This window comes from Eretmochelys imbricata, chromosome 16, assembly GCF_965152235.1.
Source record: "Eretmochelys imbricata isolate rEreImb1 chromosome 16, rEreImb1.hap1, whole genome shotgun sequence".
In the NCBI taxonomy this organism is placed as follows: domain Eukaryota; kingdom Metazoa; phylum Chordata; order Testudines; family Cheloniidae; genus Eretmochelys; species Eretmochelys imbricata.
This window is the reverse complement of record NC_135587.1, coordinates 4,306,721-4,325,516: the sequence shown is the minus strand read 5'-3', so window position 1 is coordinate 4,325,516 and position 18,796 is coordinate 4,306,721. Positions and strand designations below refer to the sequence as shown.

Below are 18,796 nucleotides of genomic sequence, written 5' to 3'. Positions count from 1 at the left end.
GGGCAAAACAGAAAAATTCACAGAAGCTGTGACCTGTCGGTGACTTCTACTAAAAATATCCAGGACAAAATGGGGATCTGGGGATCCCCACATTGCCTGAAGGGAGCCACCTGCAGCAGCTGGGGGCTGCGGTGTACCCCTGCGGCCTGTAGCTCCAGGGGTGCTCTGCTGCCCCTGGGGGCCAGGAGCTGTGGGGTGCCCCTCAGGGGTTCCCCCGCCGTCGCCTGTGAGCTTGCCAGGAGCTCGGGGGTTGCCCCTCTGCCCCTCCTCCCTGGACACTGGGAGCTCAAGGGTTCCCCTGCCACAGCCAAGCTCGAGGGGTTCCCCCGCCACCGGCGGTGGCTGGGAGCTGTGGGGCACCCCACTGCGGGCAGCGGCGTACCCTGCAGCTCCCCACCGCTGAAGTCACGGAGGTCGCTGGAAGTCACGGATTCCATGACTTCCATGACTAAATCGTAGCCGTAATCATCAGTTATTCCCAGTGGAACAGCAGACTGACCGAGCCCATGTCAGAGTAACCCCAGCACTCTGCTGAGAGGTGGGAGACCCCTATTCATACCCTCTGCCCCCATCAGGCAGACTGGGGAATTGAACTGGGGTCTCCCACACCTCCTCCGAGTGCTCAAACCTCTGGGCTAGAAGTTATAAGGGCAGCAGAAGCTCCTCAACCAGATTTTGAACTGGATCCAAGCCAGCAGGGGCCAACCTCTGAGCATGCCTTCTGGGTCAGGCTCTACCCATGCCTCAGGCGGACAGACGCCTGTCTTCCTTGCTGTGTGAATTGCTCTGGGACGTATGTGGCAGGTGGACGGACGCCTGGAGGGAAGCAGCAGTGCACAGGCCTAGAGACAGAGCTGGGGTATGTGGGGAACTCCAACCTTGAAACAGAGGCACCGAGCAAACTGAGATGCTTGTAGAGTGTACTGGGGCTCATGTAGGGGCCCGTAGGCAGGCTGCAGATGCAGCTCCACAGTCCCCAAATTCCTGGGGTGGCCTTATCAGGCAATCTGGGGCTCTGGAGGCCAAGTTACAGTCTGTCTTTTTTCATGTTCCTCCAGTCAGACAAGGGGCAGAGGGTCGGGTAGGGGGATGTGACGCTTTGTACCTGAGGGGAACACCCAGCATCCCCACGTTCATCCTTGTAAAATCACTGTGTGGTATCCAATGCAAAGTTTGTCCTGTTGGGTGTTTTCGGAAGGCTCATGATGAATCATAGAATATCAGAGTTGGAAGGGACCTCTGGAGGTCATCTAGTCCACCCCCCTGCCCAGAGCAAGACTAATCCCCAACTAAACCATCCCAGCCAGGGCTTTGTCAAGCCTGACCTTAAAAACTTCTAAGGAAGGGGATTCCACCACCTCCCTAGCTAACACATTCCAGTGTTTCACCACCCTCCTAGTGAAAAAGTTTGTCCTAATATCCAACCTAAATCTCCCCCACTGCAACTTGAGACCATTACTCCTTGTCTTGTCATCTGCTATCACTGAGAAGTCTAGATCCATCCTCTTTGGATCCACCTTTCAGGTAGTTAAAAGCAGCTATCAAATCCCCCCTCATTCTTCTCTTCTGTAGACTAAACAATCCCAGTTCCCTCAGCCTCTCCTCAGAAGTCATGTGTTCCAGATCCCTAATCATTTTTGTTGCCCTTCGCTGGACTCTCTCCAATTTCTCCACATCCTTCTTGTAGTGCGGGGCCCAAAACTGGACACAGTACACCAGATCTGGCCTCACCAATGTCAAATAGAGGGGAAGGATCACATCCCTCGATCTGCTGGCAATGCCCCTACTTATTCAGCCCAAAATGCCATTGGCCTTCTTGGCAACGTCACACTGTTGACTCATATCCAGCTTTTCGTCCACTGTGACCCCTAGGTCCTTTTCTGCAGAACTGCTGCCTAGCCATTCGGTCCCTAGACTGTAGTGGTGCATGGGATTCTTCCGTCCTAAGTGCAGGACTCTGCACTTGTCCTTGTTGAACCTTCTTTTGGCCCAATCCTACAATTTGTTTAGGTCCCTCTGTATCCTATCCCTACCCTCCAGCGTATCTACCACTCCTCCCAGTTTAGTGTCATCCGCTAACTTGCTGAGGGTGCAATCCACACCATCCTCCAGATCATTAATGAAGATATTGAACAAAACCGGCCCCAGGACCGACCCTTGGGGCACTCCGCTAGACACCAGCTGCCAACTAGACATGGAGCCATTGATCACTACCCGTTGAGCCCGACAATCTAGCCAATTTTCTACCCACCTTGTAGTGCATCCATCCAGCCCGTACTTCTTTAACTTGCTGACAAGAATACTGTGGAAGACCGTGTCAAAAGCTTTGCTAAAGTCAAGAAATAACACGTCCACTGCTTTCCCCTCATCCACAGAACTAGTTATCTCATCATAGAAGGCAATTAGATTAGTCAGGCATGACTTTCCCTTGGTGAATCCATGCTGACTGTTCCTGATCACTTTCTTCTCGTCTAAGTGCTTCAGAATTGATTCCTTGAGGACCTGCTCCATGATTTTTCTGGGGACTGAGATGAGGCTGACCAGCCTGTAGTTCCCAGGATCCTCCTTCTTCCCTTTTTTAAAGATCGGCCCTACATTTGCCTTTTTCCAGTCGTCCAGGACTTCCCCCGATCGCCATGAGTTTTCAAAGGTAATGGCCAATGGCTCTGCAAGCACATCCGCCAATTCCTTTAGCACTGAGCATGGTTGTTATAGTGATGTTATAGTAATTGTTACAGTAATGTTATAGATTATAATTTCATGTATACAGTTATGATGCTGAAAATGTATCCTCATGGCTTAAACTAAGCCCAGGCAAAAACTCTCCAGGAGCAGAGAGGCAGTTCACACCTCATCAGGGCAGGTATGAGACAAACCCAGCCCAGCTTCACAGGAACAAAGAACACTGGCCTAGGCAGTAACAAAAGGATCTGTTAAGACTCTGTATGAGTCACCCCCGTTCCTTTGGTCCTTTGGGGGTAGGAAAAAACAAGGGGAAATAGGTTACCTTGCATAATGACTTAGCCACTCCCAGTCTCTATTCAAGCCTAAGTTAATTGTCTCCAATTTGCAAATGAATTCCAATTCAACAGTTTCTCACTGGAGTCTGGATTTGAAGTTTTTTTGTTGTAATATCGCAACTTTCATGTCTGTAATCGCATGACCAGAGAGATTGAAGTGTTCTCCGACTGGTTTATGAGTGTTATAATTCTTGACATCTGATTTGTGTTCATTTATTCTTTTACATAGAGACTGTCCAGTTTGACCAATATACATGGCAGAGGGGCATTGCTGGCACATGATGGCATATATCACAGTGGTGGATGTGCAGGTGAACGAGCCTCTGATAGCGTGGCTGATGTTATTAGGCCCTGTGATGGTGTCCCCTGAATAGATATGTGGGCACAGTTGGCAACGGGCTTTGTTGCAAGGATAGGTTCCTGGGTTAGTGGTTCTGTTGTGTGGTACGTGGTTGCTGGTGAGTATTTGCTTCAGGTTGGGGGGCTGTCTGTAGGCAAGGACTGGCCTGTCTCCCAAGATTTGTGAGAGTGTTGGGTCATCCTTCAGGATAGGTTGTAGATCCTTAATAATGCGTTGGAGGGATTTTAGTTGGGGGCTGAAGGTGACGGCTAGTGGCGTTCTGTTATTTTCTTTGTTAGGCCTGTCCTGTAGTAGGTGACTTCTGGGAACTCTTCTGACTCTATCAATCTGTTTCTTCAACCTGGATTTGTGCTGGAAATGGCCCAACTTGATTAACATACACATTGTAAGGAGAGTGATCACTTTAGATAAGCTATTACCAGCAGGAGAGTGGGGTGGGCGGAGGTATTTTTTCATGCTTTGTGTGTATAAAAAGATCTTCTACACTTTCCACAGTATGCATCCGATGAAGAGAGCTGTAGCTCACGAAAGCTTATGCTCAAATAAATTGGTTAGTCTCTAAGGTGCCACAAGTACTCCTTTTCTTTTTGCGAATACAGACTAACACGGCTGTTACTCTGAAACCTGTCAGTTGTGATTTTAAGTGAGTCTTAAGTGCAGTGGCTAAGAACAGTCAGGAGGTGGTCACAGTTTTGTTATTTTCAGTTTGTTTATTTTGGGAAAGGGAAGTAGGAACAGAAAAACAGGAAAATGAGTAAAAGCAGTGAAGCGATTGTGAAGTTGGAGCTTTTTAGGCTGCAGTCTGCAGAAAAGGGGAGGGAGCACCAGAGATTATTGCAACTGAAAGAACTGGAGATAAAAGAAAAAGAGAGAGAGAGACAGCGAAAACACCAACTGGACCTGTTAGAGAAGCAGAACCAGAACCCCTGACCCCAACGACTCCATCACTCCAAAAATCCACAAGTGGGAACACTTATATTCTGCATAAAGTGAGGATGATGATATTGTTGGATATCTGACTACCTTCAACAGGCTGTGGGTAATACATGAAATCCCTGCTGATAGAGAGTTCCTACCCTGATTACAAAATTAACTGGTAAAGCCGAAATGTATTCAATGGAATGCCTACTGAAGATGCTTTAGACTATTGTAAATTAAACTATTTAGACTATTGTAAATTTAAAGATACTGTTTAATTTTCACCGTAAACATTCAGGGAGAAGTCCTGGCTCCACTGAGATCAATGGTAACCCCCCTGGTTTTACTGGGGCCAGGATTTCCACCACAGGCTTTGCTGCCCCTTCATCAGATGCAGCTCAAGACTACAGCGCTGAGACAATTAATGGATGCAAAGGGCATGGAGGCTGGTGAATTCCTCTTGCTCTAGACTCATCCCCCTCCTGCCAGAAGCTTCCCAGCAGAATGAACTTGTATCTTCCATGAAGCTCCAGACACAAGGAAACACAATGGAGCCCAGGCAGATCCAGAGCACTGGCCAGTGCAGGCTCTCTGCTCCCACAAGCCCAGCCAATGACCTGAGCTTCTCAGTCCCAGGAAAAGGGAGTGATGTCTGCTGCTGTCGGAGTAAGCCAGGTCAGTAGCCTTCGTCAGCCCAGGTGACCACGTAGTCTGGATACTTATCTTTCAGTATCTTTGTGGACACAGAGTGTTTTGCTTGACCAAAGCCCTGGAAGAGGAAAAAGGCAGCACTGTGAACTGTGAAGGGCTCAGGAAGAGTCCTGGGGACAGAGCCCTGAGCAATAAGAAAATCCGAGAGGATAATCTGGGGATGGAAGAGGCCCCCAGCGCCTTGCCTAAAACTCCCAAATGACCGCCATCTACACTTGGCAACAATCCACACTGAATGCACTGCAGCTTGGCACCTGGTGCCCAGAAGTGGAGCATCAGGGCAGTCCTGTCCTAACCCCGTCCCTGCTCCTAGAGGAGATTAGGATTGGGAAGATTCTGGAGAGTGACGGCATCCTTGGGCCACACAAGGTACCTCTCTCTTACTGGGTTTACCTGGGGCAGGTCTGGGGATCTAGAGTGTTTCTGGCAGAGGCAGTGAAGGGAGACGGTGAAGAATAAGTCGAAGGAAAGAGATTAAACTATTTTCCAGAGCTGGGTGGGACGCATACAGTTCTCTCTGCTCCAAGAGCAAACAGCGCCATGTGGTCACTGTTAGCCCTTTGAGCTGTCCCTTGGCAACACCTGCTGCTCTGTGCCCAGTGTGACAAGCAGCAGTGCATGAATTTATTCCAATTCGGCTTCCTTCTTTGCCCATTTGGCTTTTGCTCTCAAAATGGAAGCAGTCACAAGCACAAGCCTTAATTAGGTGGGTACAGTTAAAGGAGCACAATCCCCCCCGGAGGAACATGGTCACACCAGCATAGATGTACTTGTACTGGGACAGCTATTCCCATAGGGAAAGTGAATAAGCTATACAAATATAAGGCACCTTTATACACACATTTCTGCATTCATATCAGGGGATTGTACTGCTTTAACTATACTAATGTAGTTAAAGCAATAAAAGATGTACAAGCATAACTAGATCAGTAGAAAAGTTACACCCCTACCTGACAGTTATACTGGTACAAAAACTGTGTTTAGACAGGAGGTTAACAGGCAGCAGGTTTTTTAAAAAAAAAAAACGTAAGGAAGCACTTCTTCACACAAGGCACAGTCAACCTGTGGAACTCCTTGCCACGGGCTGTGTGTAGTGAAGGCCAAAAGAATAAGTGGGTTCCCAAAAGGAGATAAGTTCATGGAGGATCGATCCATCAATAGCTGTTGTCCATGATCGTCAGGGATGCAACCCTACACTTTGGATGTTTTTTGGTCTTACAGGCCCACTCTTCAGGAAGGGCTATTGGTTACCAGCCTAACTAATAAGTCAATACCTTTCCTTTAAAGCTTTGCTACCTTATACACATTAGACAGTGGTAAGATGCCAGCTTCCATGTCAAAACTGCACAGACTGTGAGTGGGGGGTTCCAGGCTGGTGCTGTTGCTCAGACAGCAAAGATACCAGCATAGGTGAAAAGAATCCTCTCCACCCACTCCCCTCAAGACTGGTTACAAGTTTCTCAATCAAACCAAGAGCACCCTCCCATGGCTCCTTGTTTACCACAGAATATCCATAAACGTGGATCTTCTTCTCCTTGCTCTGATGGGAGATCCTGCCCCCGCCCAAGCACTCGCAGTCGTAGCCTTGCTTCTCGATTTCTGCTGCAGTCTTGTCATAAATATCAGCTAGGGTGGGAGACATTGTAGAATGAATGTAAACAAAAGTCTATTAAAGTTCCTTCCCTGGGGATATTCTTGGTTCATGTATGATATATGGAACATTTAATTCATACATGTGCTACCTACCCCACACATACAATTGCAGGGTAAAGACATGCTCCAACCTTACCCACAGGTAAAGGGATACAGGATTGGTAGGAACCACAATCTGATGGCTCACCACTATGGGCCCCATTTCACAGTTCTCATCTCCAGACCCAGTTACTATGAATCCAGATCTGAACAGATTGTTCCTAGGATTTACAACAGCAGGAGTGGGTGGGTGAGATTCTGTGGCCTGCCTGACTAGATGATCATAATGGTCCCTTCTGACCTTAGTATCTATGAGTCTATGAAAGAATCCCAGCACACCCCACTCATGATGGACTTTCTGCTCCGTTATCAACAGCACCATTTGCAACTATTTGTATTCAGCTGCACGGTGATGGCGGATCCCTCCCTACACTAGCAGTCTCCTGAAAGGCAAGTACCATTACAAGGCAGCCACATCCCTTGTGCACCTTAGCTACGCGGGGCCCTGGGTCCGGAGGCATCCGCCGTCCCCCCGGAGGAGACCCCTCGGCTCATCCCCAGCGCGCTGCACACATCACTGGGCGCGGGATCCAGCCACGCTCCCCACATGAGCGGGGGGGGACAGAGGCGCACGCGTGGCGGGGCAGGTCCAAGCCGGCTTCGCCGCAGAGCCAGGCACGGAACCCAGGAGTCCTGGTAACCGCGCTGCGCGGAGCCTGCGCGGAGCCAGCACCTGCCCCCGCAGCGGCCCCAGCACTGGGGGCGGGGCAGCTACCCCCGGGGAACACCCCGGTACGCGGCCCAGGCGTAACCCAGCCCGCGACCGGCCCCGCCCCGCCCCTCACCGTGGTACTCGGCCCAGGCGTGGCCCCGCACGAGATCCCTGGCGGGCCCCTGGGCCCCCGCCGGCCGCACGCGGATCAGCACGTATTTGAAGACGCCGTCGGGGTCGATGTCGACGCTCGGGATGCGGCTCAACTCCTCCGCCGCCATCTTGCCGGCCCCGCACCGAGCCAGCGGCGTAGCACAGCTTCCGCCCAATGGCAAAACGGGGCGGGGACTGTACAGCGCCGCGGCCAATCGCGTTGCAGAGCCGTGAAGCTCTCGCCCAATTAGAGCAAAGCGCTCTTAAAGGGGACGCGAACAAAGTCTAATCCTTAAAGGTGAGAGCGGAGGGGTGTGATTTCGCCGACAGAAAATGCCGGTGGCTGGGCCGATTGGAAGGGGCGGGGCTGGCCCGGGCCGGGCTGGGAGGGGGCGGGGAGTGAGCGGGGCCTGCTGGGCGCGGGGGGTGCGGGGCTGCAGGCGTTGTACAAACACCCACAGACAGCGCGAGGCCCTGAGGCCCCCCCCGGCACCCCGACACCCCCCCGACACCCCTCTTCCCGCGCCCCCCCTGACAGCCCGCCCACTCCGCCTGACAGCCCATGCCCTCCCGGCACCCCAGGCCCACCCTGACACCCCTCTTCTCGCGCCCCCCTGACACCCCGCGCCCCCCTGACACCCCGTGTCCCCCGACACACCTCTCTCACGCCCCCCCGGCACCCCTCTCCCCGTGCCCCCCCCGACACCCCGCCTGGCACCCGCACGCCCCCTGACACCCCTCTCCCTGCTCCATGCTCCCTGTGCCCCCTGGCACCCCATGCCCCCCCTGGCACCCCTCTCCCCGTGCCCCCCCAACGCCCCTCTCCCAGCTCCCTGCACCCTACCTAACACCCGGTGCCCCCCCATCACCCTTCTCCTCGCTCCCTGCTTCCCGTGCCCCCCCTCATACTCCGCTCCCTGCTCCCCCCTGACACCCCTCTCCCCGTGCCCCCCCGACACCCCGCGTGACACCCCATACTCCCCTGGCACCCCGGTCCCACCCTGACACCCCTCTTCTCGTGCCCCCCTGACACCCCGTGCCCCCCTGACACCCCTCTCATCACGCCCCCCCGACACCCCATGTCCCCGGAGCACATCTCTCGTGCCCCCCCGACACCCCTCTCCTCGTGCCCCCTCATGCCAGTGTCATGCTTCTTTATGTTTTTGCATTGATAACTTGGACCCATAAAGCAAATGCAGCCGGTGTAACGCAGCCTGCTTCTGGCTGGGGCCCGCTGCTGTCGTTCAAAGAATTAACAGCAATCACAGGATGAGAATGAGGGAGCAGCGGGTGGGTGCGTCAGGCTCCCGAATTAGCTGGGTATAGCTCTTATCGAGGATAAAGGAGTTTGAGGTGCAAGTGGTGTTCTCGTCCGTCCTCCCCGTGGAAGGAAAAGGCCTGAGTAGAGACCGTCGAATCGTGGAAGTCAACGAATGGCTTTGTAGGTGGTGTTGGAGAGAAGGCTTTGGATTCTTTGACCATGAGATGGTGTTCCAAGAAGGAGGAGTGCTAGACAGAGACAGGCTCCACCTAACGAAGAGAGGGAAGAGCATCTTCGCAAGCAGACTGGCTAACCTAGTGAGGAGGGCTTTAAACTAGGTTCACCGGGGGAAGGAGACCAAAGCCCTGAGGTAAGTGGGGATGTGGGATACCAGGAGGAAGCACCAGCAGGAGAGCTCGAGAGGGGAAGGCTCCTGCTTCATACTAAGAAAGCAGGACAAACAGCAAGTCATCTCAAGTGCCTATACACAAATGCAAGAAGCCTGGGAAACAAGCAGGGAAAACTGGAAGTCCTGGCACAGTCAAGGAATTATGATGTGATTAGATTCATAGATTCATAGATACTAAGGTCAGAAGGGACCATTATGATCATCTAGTCTGACCTCCTGCACAACGCAGGCCACAGAATTTCACCCACCCACCCCTGCGAAAAACCTCTTACCTATGTCTGAGCTATAGAAGTCCTCAAATCGTGGTTTAAAGACTTCAAGGAGCAGAGAATCCTCCAGCAAGTGACACGTGCCCCATGCTACAGAGGAAGGCGAAAAACCTCCAGGGCCTCTTCCAATCTGCCCTGGAGGAAAATTCCTTCCCGACCCCAAACATGGCAATCAGCTAAACCCTGAGCATATGGGCAAGATTCACCAGCCACATACTACAGAAAATTCTTTCCTGGGTAACTCAGATCCCACCCCATCTAATATCCCATCACAGGCCATTGGGCCTATTTACCATGAATATTTAATTACCAAAACCATGTTAACCCATCATACCATCTCCTCCATAAACTTATCGAGTTTAATCTTAAAGCCAGATAGATCTTTTGCCCCCACTGCTTCCCTTGGAAGGCTATTCCAAAACTTCACTCCTCTGATGGTTAGAAACCTTCGTCTAATTTCAAGTCTAAACTTCCTGGTGGCTAGTTTATGTCCATTTGTTCTTGTGTCCACATTGATACTGAGCTTAAATAATTCCTCTCCCTCTCCGATATTTATCCCTCTGATATATTTATAGAGAGCAATCATATCTGCCCTCAACCTTCTTTTAGTTAGGCTAAACAAGATAAGCTCCTTGAGTCTCCTTTCATAAGACAAGTTTTCCATTCCTCGGATCATCCTAGTAGCCCTTCTCTGTACCTGTTCCAGTTTGAATTCATCCTTCTTAAACATGGGAGACCAGAACTGCACACAGTATTCCAGGTGAGGTCTCACCAGTGCCTTGTATAACGGTACTAAAACCTCCTTATCCCTACTGGAAATACCTCGCCTGATGCATCCCAAGACTGCATTAGCTTTGTTCACGGCCATATCACATTGGCAGCTCATAGTCATCCTATGATCAACCAATACTCCAAGGTCCTTCTCCTCCTCCGTTACTTCTAATTGATGCGTCCCCAGCTTATAACTAAAATTCTTGTTATTAATCCCTAAATGCATGACCTTACACTTCTCACTATTAAATTTCATCCTATTACTATTACTCCAGTTTACAAGGTCATCCAGATCCTCCTGTAGGATATCCCTGTCCTTCTCTAAATTGGCAATACCTCCCAGCTTTGTATCATCCGCCGACTTTATTAGCACACTCCCACTTTTTGTGTCGAGGTCAGTAATAAAAAGATTAAATAAGATTGGTCCCAAAACCAATCCTTGAGGAACTCCACTGGTAACCTCCCTCCAGCCTGACAGTTCACCTTTCAGTAGGACCCGTTGCAGTCTCCCCTTTAACCAATTCCTTATCCATCTTTCAATTTTCATATTGATCCCTATCTTTTCCAATTTAACTAATAATTCCCCATGTGGCACGGTATCAAACGCCTTACTGAAATAACTGGGATAACTCACATGACTGTCATGGATGGATATAAACTGTTCAGGAAGGACAGGCAGAGCAGAAAAGGTGGGGGATTGTATGTAAGGGAGCAGTATGACTGCTCAGAGCTCCGGTATGAAACTGCAGAAAAACCTGAGAGTCTCTGGATTAAGTTTAGAAGTGTGAGCAACAAGGGTGATGTCGTGGTGGGAGTCTGCTATAGACCACCGGACCAGGGGGATGAGGTGGACAAGGCTTTCTTCTGGCAACTAATGGAAGTTACTAGATCGCAGGCCCTGGTTCTCATGGGAGACTTCAATCACCCTGATACTTGCTGGGAGAGCAATACAGCGGTGCACAGACAATCCAGGAAGTTTTTGGAAAGTGTAGGGGACAATTTCCTGGTGCTAGTGCTGGAGGAACCAACTAGGGGCAGAGCTCTTCTTGACCTGCTGCTCACAAACGGGGAAGAATTAGTAGGGGAAGCAAAAGTGGAGGGGAACCTGGGAGGCAGTGACCATGAGATGGTTGAGTTCAGGATCCTGACACAAGGAAGAAAGTAGAGCAGCAGAATACGGACCCTGGACTTCAGAAAAACAGACTTTGACTCCCTCAGGGAACTGATGGGCAGGATCCCCTGAGAGAATAACATGGGGGGGAAAGGAGTCCAGGAGAGCTGGCTGTATTTTAAAGAATCCTTATTGAGTTTACAGGGACAAACCATCCCGATGTGTAGAAAGAATAGTAAATGTGGCAGGCGACCAGCTTGGCTTAACAGTGAAATCCTTGCTGATCTTAAACACACAAAAAAAAGAAGCTTACAAGAAGTGGAAGATTGGACAAATGACCAGGGAAGAGTATAAAAATATTGCTCGGGCATGCAGGAGTGAAATCAGGAAGGCCAAATCACACCTGGAGTTGCAGCTAGCAAGAGATGTTAAGAGTAACAAGAAGGGTTTTTACAGGTATGTTAGTAACAAGAAGAAAGTCAAGGAAAGTGTGGGCCCCTTACTGAATGATGGAGGCAACCTAGTGACAGAGGATGTGGAAAAAGCTAATGTACTCAGTGCTTTTTTTGCCTCTGTCTTCACGAACAAGGTCAGCTCCCAGACTACTGCACTGGGCAGCACAGCATGGGGAGCAGGTGACTAGCCCTCTGTGGAGACTATTCGGGACTATTTAGAAAAGCTGGACGAGCACAAGTCCATGGGGCTGGATGCACTGCATCCGAGAGTGCTAAAGGAGTTGGTGGATGTGATTGCAGAGCCATTGGCCATTCTCTTTGAAAACTCATGGCGATCGGGGGAGGTCCCGGACGACTGGAAAAAGGCTAATGTAGTGCCCATCTTTAAAAAAGGGAAGAAGGAGGATCCTGGGAACTACAGGCCAGTCAGCCTCACCTCAGTCCCTGGAAAAATCATGGAGCGGGTCCTCAAGGAATCAATTCTGAAGCACTTAGAGGAGAGGAAAGTGATCAGGAACAGTCAGCATGGATTCACCGAGGGCAAGGCATGCCTGACTAATCTACTTGCCTTCTATGATGAAAGAACTGGCTCTGTGGAGGAGGGAAAGCAGCGGATGTGTTATTCCTTGACTTTAGCAAAGCTTTTGATATGGTCTCCCACAGTATTCTTGCCAGCAAGTTAAAGAAGTATGGGCTAATAGAAAGCTGGCTAGATCGTCGGGCTCATAGAATCATAGAATCATAGAATATCTGGGTTGGAAGGGACCCCAGAAGGTCATCTAGTCCAACCCCCTGCTCGAAGCAGGACCAATTCCCAGTTAAATCATCCCAGCCAGGGCTTTGTCAAGCCTGACCTTAAAAACCTCTAAGGAAGGAGATTCTACCACCTCCCTAGGCTCAACAGGTAGTGATCAATGGCTCCATGTCTAGTTCGCAGTCAGCATCAAGCAGAGTGCCCCAAGGGTTGGTCCTGGGGCCGGTTTTGTTCTATATATTCATTAATGATCTGGAGCAGGGGTCGGCAACCTCTACAAGTGGTGTGTCGAGTCTTCATTTATTCACTTTAAGGTTTCGTGTGCAAATAATACATTTTAACGTTTTTTAGAAGGTCTCTCTCCATAAGTCTATATATTATGTAACTAAACTATTGTTGTATGTAAACAAGGTTTTCAAAATGTTTTAGAAGCTTCACTTAAAATTAAATTAAAATGCTGATCTTACACCATCAGCCTGCTCAGCCCGCTGCCGGCCTGGGGTTCTGTTCACCTAGGCCGGCAGCTGGCTGAGCAGGGCCTGCAGCCGGGACCCCGGCTGGCAAGGGGCCGGCAGCCAGAACCCCAGACAGGCAGTGGGCTGAGTGGGGCCAGCAGCGGGGACCCCAGACCAGCAGTGGGCTGAGCGGCTCAGCCCGTTGCCACTCAGCCTGCTGCTGGTTTGGGGTTCCGTCTGCCGGCTCCTGCCAGCCAGGGTCCCGGCTGCCGGTCCCACTCAGCCTGCTGCCGGTCTGGGGTCCTGGCCCTGTCCAGATGGAGTAGGTACCTACCTTCTCCCTGGTTCTGGCTTATTTTCTTCCTCTCTCTGCACTGAGCTGAGGGTGGGGGTGTGCTGACAACAGGGCTGGGGGTGAAGGAGCAGGCTGGGGGTTGGGGTGCGGGGTCTGGCCAGGAGCTAGAATGAGGGAGGGGACTCAGGGTTTGGGCAGGAGGTTTGGGTGTGGAGAGCTTACCTAGGCAGCTCCCATTTGGTGCGAGGGGTGCAGGTGGGAATGTGGGGTGTGTGTGTGCAGGAGCTCCCGTTTGGTGCTCAGGGTGGGGGTGGGGATGTGGGGGGTGCAAGAGTCAGGGCAGGGGGCTGGGGTTGTGGGGGGGGTGCAGGGGTCAGGGCATGGGGTTGGGGTGTGTGGGGGTGCAGGGGTGAGGGCAGAGGGCTGGGTGTCTGTGACGGGGATGCAGGGGTGAGGGCAGAGGGCTGGGGGTGTGTGAGGAGGTGTCAGGGGTCAGGGCAGAGGGCTGGGGTGTGTGAGGAGGGTTCAGGGGTCAGGGCAGAGGGCTGGGGGTGTGTGAGGAGGGTTCAGGGGTCAGGGCAGAGGGCTGGGGGTGTGTGAGGGGGGGTGCAGGGGTCAGGGCAGGAGGCTGGGTTTGTGGGAGGGTGCAGGGGTCAGGGCAGAGGGGTGTGGGGGTGCAGGGGTCAGGGCAGAGGGCTAGGTGTGTGTGAGGGGGGTGCAGGTTAAGGGCAGAGGGCTGGGGGTGTGTGAGGGGGGTGCAGGGGTCAGGGCAGAGGGCTGGGGGTGTGGGCTGGGATCGTGGGGATGCTCCCAGCCCCCTGCCCTGAGTGGCTCATTGCAGGGGGCTGGAGGAGATATGCTGATTCCACCCCCTTCCCCAAGGTCCCCAGAGCAGAGAGCGTCCTGCGGCTCCGCTTTTCCCTCTCCCACTCCCTAGCAAGGGCCGTCAGGTCATTGGCCGCAGGGAGGGACAGAAGGAGAGGCAGGAACCCTGCACGCTGGGGGAAGGCGGGGGGAGGGGGAAGCTTGCCTGCCCTGCAAGGAGAGAGCGGTGGGCAGGGGGCAGAGAAGAGCGGGCAGGGCTGGCCAGGATTTTTAATGGCACATTGCTCCTCTTTGGCACACGTGCCATAGGTTGCCAACCCCTGATCTGGAGGATGGCGTGGATTGCACCCTCAGCAAGTTTGCAGATGACACTAAACTGGGAGGAGAGGTAGATACACTGGAGGGTAGGGATAGGATACAGAGGGCCCTAGACAAATTAGAGGATTTGGCCAAAAGAAATCTGATGAGGTTCAACAAGGACCAGTGCAGAGTCCTGCACTTAGGACGGAAGAATCCAATGCACCGCTACAGACTAGGGACCGAATGGCTCGGCAGCAGTTCTGCAGAAAAGGACCTGGGGTTGCAGTGGATGAGAAGCTGGATATAAGTCAACAATGTGCCCTTGTTGCCAAGAAGGCCAATGGCATTTTGGGCTGTATAAGTAGGGGCATTGCCAGCAGATCGAGGGATGTGATCATTCCCCTCTATTCGACATTGGTGAGGCCTCATCTGGGCCCAGTTTTGGGCCCCATTTTGGGCCCCACACTACAAGAAGGATGTGGAAAAATTGGAAAGCGTCCAGCAGAGGGCAACAAAAATGATTAGGGGACTGACACATGACTTCTGAGGAGAGGCTGAGGGAACTGGGATTGTTTAGTCTGTGGAAGAGAAGAATGAGGGGGGGGGGATTTGATAGCTGCTTTCAACTCCCTGAAAGGGGGTTCCAAAGAGGATGGATCTAGACTGTTCTCAGTGGTACCAGGTGACAGAACAAGGAGTAATGGTCTCAAGTTACAGTGGGGGAGGTTTAGGCTGGATATTAGGAAAAACTTTTTTACTAGGAGGGTGGTGAAGCACTGGAATGGGTTACCTAGGGAGGTGGTGGAAGCTCCTTCCTTTGAAGTTTTTAAGGTCAGGCTTGACAAAGCCCTGGCTGGGATGATTTAGTTGGGGATTGGTCCTGCTTTGAACAGAGCGTGGGACTAGATGACCTCCTGAGGTCCCTTCCAGCCCTGATATTCTGTGATTCTCTTGCCATGGTAGGGGTCTCAACACTGGCGCACCTCATAGAATATCAGGGTTGGAAGGGACCTCAGGAGGGCATCTAGTCCAACCCCCTGCTCAAAGCAGGACCAATCCCCAATTTTTTTGCCCCAGATCCCTAAATGGCTCCCTCAAGGATTGAACTCACAACCCTGGGTTTAGCAGTCCAATGCTCAAACCACTGAGCTATCCCTCCTCCTTCCCACCTCGCTGTCTCCTGTTTGCTCCCTGTGGCATAGAATGGTTTGGGGTCTTGTGGGCTGTGATACTTTGGTCTAATTTTGGTAGTTGTCAGAGGCATGCACAGGAATTTAAATTTGACCCCTTTTGGGGGGGCATGGAAGCTAACTGCCTCACTTCTGCTCCCCTGGCCCCAGGAGGAGTTTGCTTTCTCCCCTCCCCATGGGTCCCAGCAGGAGATCGATCTTCTCTCCCTCCACCCTGTCCCAGCCCCAGCCCTGTCAGGAACTTGATCTTCCCTGCCTTCGCAGCTCTGGTGCTGGAGAAGTTCTGTGCCCCTGCCAATTATTGGGGGTCGGGGCTGTGCCCCTGCCTGCCCCCCCGTGCACACCTTTGATAGTTGGGTTTAGTGTGCAGGTGCTGCGTTGTGTCTGTGGTCTGTGATCTACAGGTGAACCTGGATGAGCTAGTGGCCCCTTTTGGCCTTAAGCACTATGATAATATGGGAGGTCTGGGACAGCCTGGGAGGGCAAAGAGGTGATCTCAGCCTGGCTTCTTCCTGTTCTCCAGAACAGAGGGTCTGCACCTCTGCTCATCTGGGTAGCACAAACCTATTCACTCAGTGAGGATGAACATCTCTCCTCTGCAATGGCCAGCACATGGTTTGTGCATCGCTTAAGCCTTCAGAATAGGACTGATGATGATCCTCTGTACTGGGGCATTTTCTTGACAAGTTTGTTCCCTAGTCCAGGGGTGGCCAACCTGAGCCTGAGAAGGAGCCAGAATTTACCAGTGTACATTGCCAAAGAGCCACAGTAATGCGTCTGCTGCCCCCCATCCACTCCTCCACCCGCTCCCAGTGCCTCCCGCCCACCAGCAGCCCTGCCAGTCAGCGCCTCCCCCTCCCTCCCGATCAGCTGTTTCATGGCATTCAGGAGGCTGGGGGGAAGGGTGGGGAAGGAGTGAGGGCCTGGCAGACTCAGGGGAGGGGGTGGGAAGGGGTGGAGTGGGGGCAGGGCCTGTGGCAGGGCCTGTAGCTCCAGCCTCAGAGTCAGTGTCCATACAAGGGAGCCACACATTAACATGTGGCTCCGGATCCCCAGATTGGCCACCCCTGGACTAGTCACTGGCATCACCTATAAATGGGTAAGGATGTGGTGCTGTAGTGTACTGGCTTTTGGAGTCTGTATGGGGGACGCTGCCCTCTAGTGGCTGGCTACCACTTCCATCAGCTTTTGAAGTTGCCTCTCACACAAGTAGCAGAGAGTTAGATGTTTGGGGTGGATGGACCAGGGTTCTGATCCCCACTCCCCAGGCATGTGTCACTTCTGTCTGCAGCACATCACTTTGTCACGCTTACAAATGGTCACTCCCCCATTACTCCTCCAGTGTCCCAGAGGTTCTAACAGTTGCTTTTCTTTGGATCTCATTCCATTTAAGTGTTTTTTGGCTCCAGGAGGACTCCGTCTTCATGTTAGCAGGAAAGGTTTCCCCTGCCTCCCCCACAAGATCAGCACCTTCCTCACAAAACTACTGTTGCCCAGTCGAGACAGTAAAGGCAGACAACAGTGCAGTACATTCAAGTTATACTTTATGGATATTCAAAGGAAATAGATCTCTCATAATAAGTTTACCTCAGAAAGTTTGCTGTGGAACACCAGCAGGAATGATACAACGAAACGTGAGAAAATACAGACCTAGTTCTGCTCTGCACAAGAGGAGATGTGATCTGACTCTTCAATATGATGCATAACTTAAAAAAGGAAATAAACAGAACATGCATTTATCAAAGAATTCTGTCCCGTTTAGGTAAAACCTTCCAGGGATCCCAGCTGAGAAGATGCAGTTTCAGTCTTTTTATTTATTGTTTGTTAGATTAGGAGGCTGCAGCTATCAGGATCCACCGTTACCTTGAAGCTGTGTAGTTGGAGGAGCTGTTTGGATCTCGGCCATGAAACATGGTTAAAGCATGGACAGGATCCCAGAGAGTGCAAAGGAATGCAAAACCAGGACAAAGATGCTCCCAGTTTCCCCTGCTGCCACAATAGGAGGAAGTCACAGCTCTGCAGGTGAAATGCGGGAGGGAACTTACAATGACTGGGATGGTGGGGAGGAGAAAAGCCTACCTGGCATTATGATGAAAGGCAGGAAGTCCCACTGACTGCAGTGCTGCTGGGGAGGAACTCAGCTTAGCTGGCTGAGAGGCAGGAGTCCCTCACTTTTGCCCCAACTATTCAGCCTTTCCAGAAGAAGAACTTGCATCTACTCAGCTATTGGGCACTATCTAGCTGGTGCAGTGGGGCGGTAGCTATCCACAACAGTGCTGTCTTTGAGGGTGCTGCCTCCCCTTGGTGGCATGAACACCCCCGGCTGACCCAGGCAGCCTGGCATAGGAACTGTTGATTTCCATTCCAGTGCTAGTTAATAACTTCTGGTGTCTTTGACTTGATCCCTTGATGCTGGGCAGGCCCAAAATCACTGCTCGTGGCTCTGGTGCATTCACATTAGTGCATGGTCACCAAGGAAACAAAGTTGTCACCAACAGTCATGCACCAGGAAATTCTAGACTGATGCACTCAGAGTGGAGAAGGGCGTGAACCAAAACCAGGGATCAGCATGCACAGCTGGAAGTCTCTTTATAATGGGCCCCACCTGAGCACCCTGTCATCTGGGGAGGTTTCCATTCAGCTCTGCACATGGAACCTCCATCTTTGAATCAGGGGCTTGGGTTGCCCTGTTAGAGAGATAGGATGTTTGGATCCAGGGATGTAGTTCTGGTCCATCTCTCTAGATGGCAGCAACATTCAGTGGTTACCTGTGGTCAAGGACAGAACATTCCCATCACCCTCCATAGCAAGGTCATTTCCTCCCTCTGCTCCCCATATCGTAAGGTCAGAGGTCTTTTCTGTAGCCACAGTAGGACAGTCGCAGTCATGAGCTAAGAAGCAGAGAGTCACATCCTCACATTTCCTCTAAATTACATCAAAACAATGTCATATCGGGCTGTGAAGACTGTGCTCCTGTCCTAACAGTGCCCACCACCACCAGATAAAGAAACAGAGCTTAAAAAGTTTATAGAAAACTTTGTTTGACAGCATTCTGCCTGGCAAGGAACCACTTCTCAACAGTTGTGATTGTAAAATCTCTACTTCTATTGTTTTGTCTTTACGGACCCCACTTC

General features: G+C 51.7%; 1 protein-coding gene across 1 annotated transcript; it reads right to left on the bottom strand.

The window, feature by feature from the left end:
• Positions 1 to 4,071: 4,071 nt before the first annotated feature.
• PHPT1 (phosphohistidine phosphatase 1) lies at positions 4,072 to 7,728 on the bottom strand. The gene is made up of 3 exons (XM_077836042.1): positions 7,548 to 7,728; positions 6,512 to 6,636; positions 4,072 to 5,068 (listed from the first exon to the last, which is right to left on the bottom strand). Exons 1-3 carry the CDS (start codon positions 7,693 to 7,695, stop codon positions 4,976 to 4,978), a joined length of 366 nt encoding a protein of 121 aa, XP_077692168.1. The 5' UTR covers positions 7,696 to 7,728; the 3' UTR covers positions 4,072 to 4,975.
• Positions 7,729 to 18,796: the final 11,068 nt, after the last annotated feature.